At 57.9% G+C, this 3,415-nt stretch overlaps 1 protein-coding gene across 1 annotated transcript in view; it reads left to right on the forward strand.

The window, feature by feature from the left end:
* Window positions 1-402: 402 nt before the first annotated feature.
* Ankrd24 (ankyrin repeat domain 24) overlaps window positions 403-3,415 on the forward strand; it is a 20,024-nt gene continuing 17,011 nt past the window's right edge. The window contains 2 exon segments of the mRNA XM_013022643.1: window positions 403-535; window positions 3,225-3,289. Of these exon segments, the coding sequence (XP_012878097.1) occupies window positions 403-535; window positions 3,225-3,289 (198 nt within the window).

The raw sequence follows: 3,415 nt of genomic DNA on the forward strand, positions 1-3,415 counted from the left end.
GAGACCCGCAGTTCTGACACGAGTTCAAAGTCAGGCTGGGGACAGAGAGGGGCTGGCTCAGCAGGAGGCCTGGCCTCTGTCCACCCCCCTCCCTTTCCCTGCCCTGCCCTTCTCTGGTTTCCAAGCCTCCGCCAGAGTCAGGTTCAGCTTTTGTACAGCAGCCCCGAGGGAAGAAAGCCAACACCGGGGCCTCTGCGTCCCGGGCTGCGGCCACCATGGCGCCTGTGTGGAGCCCCAGGACCACCAGGTGGGGCTGGTGAGCAGCCGGCCGGCCCGCCGTGACCATCCGGCTCCACCAGGCGGCGGAGGTGAGCCAGGTGTCCCGACTGCAGTGCGCCGCAATCTCCACGAGGCGGCGCAGATGAGCGGCGGGACTGCGGCCTGCCTTCCTCATCCGCAAAGATGCGCCCACCTGTCGGGGGTCCAGACCCTTTGCACTTGATTCAGATGTCAGAACATCCCCACCGGTGGGTGGGCCGCGTCTTGTGGCGTTTGGGACACTTCAAGGAAAGCCCTGTGCGTCTGTACATCTGCGGTGTGTCTACCTCTTCCTTTTTAATTAATTAGTTAGTCAATTAATTAACTTTTAACAGTGAATGAGCTACAGGTTAGTGCTCACCACTGAACAACATCCCAGCCTCTAAAGCTCTTAACAACTGCCTGGCAACGTTAGCTCACAACTGGAATCACGGCCTCTCAGGAAAGGCTGAGGTCTGGAGGACTGAGGCTCAAAATCAAGCCCAGGCAGAAAAAATCCAAGAGAGACTCCGTTTCAATGAGCCAACAAAACAGTCAGACTAGATGCCCTGTTCAAATGGTAGAGTGCCAGCCAAGCTGGAAGGCTCTCATCCTGGTATTACTGAAAACAAAATGAAAGTCGGCAGGGGGGGGTGGGAAGGGAGAGAGGGAGAGAGAGTGTGTGAGTGTGTCCTGGGGTTTGAACTGGAGGCCTGTGAGCTGTCTCTGGGCATTGTTGCTCAAGGCCAGCACTCTACCACTTGAACCACAACTCCACCACCAGCATTTTGGTGGTTCATTGGAGATAAGAGTCTCACAGACTTTCCTGCCTGAGCTGCCTTTGAACTGTGACCCTCAGATTCCAGCCTCCTGAGTAGCTAGGGTGACAGATGTGAACCACCAGTGCTGTGCTTCAAAAACAAATGAACAGGGCTGGGAAGGTGGCTCAGTGGTACAGCGCTTGCATGCATGAGGCCCTGGGTTCAATTCCTCAGCACCACATAAGCAAAAAGAAAAAAGCTGGAAGTGGCGCTGTGGCTCAAGTGGTAGAGCGCTCGCCTTTGAGCTGAAGAGCTGAGGGACAGCGCCCAGGCCCAGAGTTCAAGCCCCATGACCAACAACAACAACAAAAAGAATGATTGTGGTCAAGGGGTCTGAGCACTTGCCTAACCTACAGAGGCTATGGCTTCTCTCCAGCAGTGGAAAATGAAGACAAACAAGACAGAGAGGGGGAGAGAGACAGAGAGCCTGAAAGAGAGGGAGAGACAGGAAGAAAGGAGGGGAGGGCAGGAGGAGATCTCTGGCCATCCAGGCAGCATGGACAGGACTGAAGGACTCCGCCAGGACCCCAATGGGAGGAAGGTTCCATAGGCCCCGGCAACCCGAGCACCAGACAGGGAGGCTTGGGGTCAGCGTGGCTCTGATCAAGAGCGGACAGACACACGTGGGCGGTGGGGGGGGAAGCGGGGGCAGAGGCTGGGTTGGAGCACAGGGGGAATGCGTTCCTCACAAAGGGCCAGGCTGCAGATATTTTTGGTTTTGGGGCCAGGCGGCGTCATCTTCCCGTTTCAGCTGCGGAGATCAGTCGCCCAGCGATCCCTGGCCATGGGGCCAGGCTGTGACCCCGCCGGCTTCCTGGGTGTGCGGAAATGACAATTCCCCCTCGGCTTGCACACCTCTCTCTCAAAGCGCTCTTTCCTTCCTCACCCTGCTCACAGCCATTCTTAGCTCTTGGGCTGGGCCGAGGCAGGTGGCGGGTCGTGGAGAGCCGGGTTCATTATGGTGAGTTGAGTCCCTGGAAATGGAGTGAGCGGCCATGGGCCAAGGGCAGAGGGGGGCCTCAAGGGGGCCCAAGTCCAGCCAGGGGGCCGTGGGGACAGGCAAGGGGACTTCTGTGGGAGGGCAGAGAGACATCTGTACGGGGCTTGGAGTGACTTGAGCCCCTGGAGGCCAGCACAGGCCATGGTGGGCTCACAGCTGGTGAGTCTGGTGGGTTTGGTGAGCCCCAGGGCCTCCCTGGGGGACAGGGTTGGGGGGCAGTGGCAAATCTGAGGCCTGAGCTGAGAGTTTGTAGGTGAGCACCCAGCAAAGGCCCAGCACCCCCCCCAACACACACACCAAGAACAAACAACCTAGCCCCCATATCCACAGTGTCCCGGGGAGACCCTGCAGTGCTTAAACCATCACCCCAACTGGAATTTTACCCTCAGTTCCCAGAGGAGGAAACGATGGCTCAGAGAGGGCATGTGACCTGCCCAAGGTCACACAGCAAGGTGGAGTTTCTTAGTGAAGAATCACCAGGCTCTCTGATGGGTGACCCATCATGATGTAGCCCTGAGCCCCTCCCTTTGCTTGTGGTGGGGTGTCTGATTACACCCCAGCGCCTACCTTTTCATGGATCCCTCACTTCTCACCGATTCCTGTCCTGTCTCCCTTGGGACCTGGCTCAATCTCTGCTCAGGTCCTCCCCCACCCCACCAATCCTGGTGTCCCTGTCCCCAGGACTCCTCCCACAGTGCTCCCTTAGGCAACAAATCCAGAAGCAAGGATTTTTGTTTCATTTGTCGGTCATGGGGCTTGGGCTCAGGGCTTTGCACTTGCTGGGCTTTTTTTCCCTCCCTCCCTCCCTCTCTCCCTCCCTTCCTCCCTCCCTCCCTTCCTTCCTTCCTTCCTTCCTTCCTTCCTTCCTTCCTTCTTTCCGTTGTTGTTGTTGGTCCTGAAACTTGAACTCAGGGCCTGGGCACTGTCCCTGAGTTCTTTCGCTTAAGGCTAGTGCTCTACCACATGGAGCCGCAGCTCCACTTCTGGTTTTTAGGTGGTGAATTGATGGGATGAATGCGTGAGTGAATAAATGGACCTAGGAGTGGATGAGAGAATGAATGTATGAATGAGAAATGAATGGGGTGAGCGAATGAATGAATGAATGAAGGAGTGAAGGAATGCAAAAAGTACTGAAAGGCTGCATCGGTGGAGGTCCCCACTTGCAGTCAGCTGCACCCCAGGCCTGCAGGACGAAGAGGAGAAGGAGGAGGCAGAGATGGATCCCGAGCCTGTGAGGGGCGGCGCCCCCACTCCCCCCCCACCGTCCCCTCACCCGGCAGGGCAGCGGCCCCGCCCATCTCCACGCAAGAGGGCGGGGCCGGGAGCGCGGGGGCGGGGCTCCGCCGGGGAGGGCGTG

The sequence above is a fragment of the Dipodomys ordii genome, unplaced genomic scaffold, assembly GCF_000151885.1.
Source record: "Dipodomys ordii isolate 6190 unplaced genomic scaffold, Dord_2.0 Scaffold64, whole genome shotgun sequence".
NCBI lineage: Eukaryota > Metazoa > Chordata > Mammalia > Rodentia > Heteromyidae > Dipodomys > Dipodomys ordii.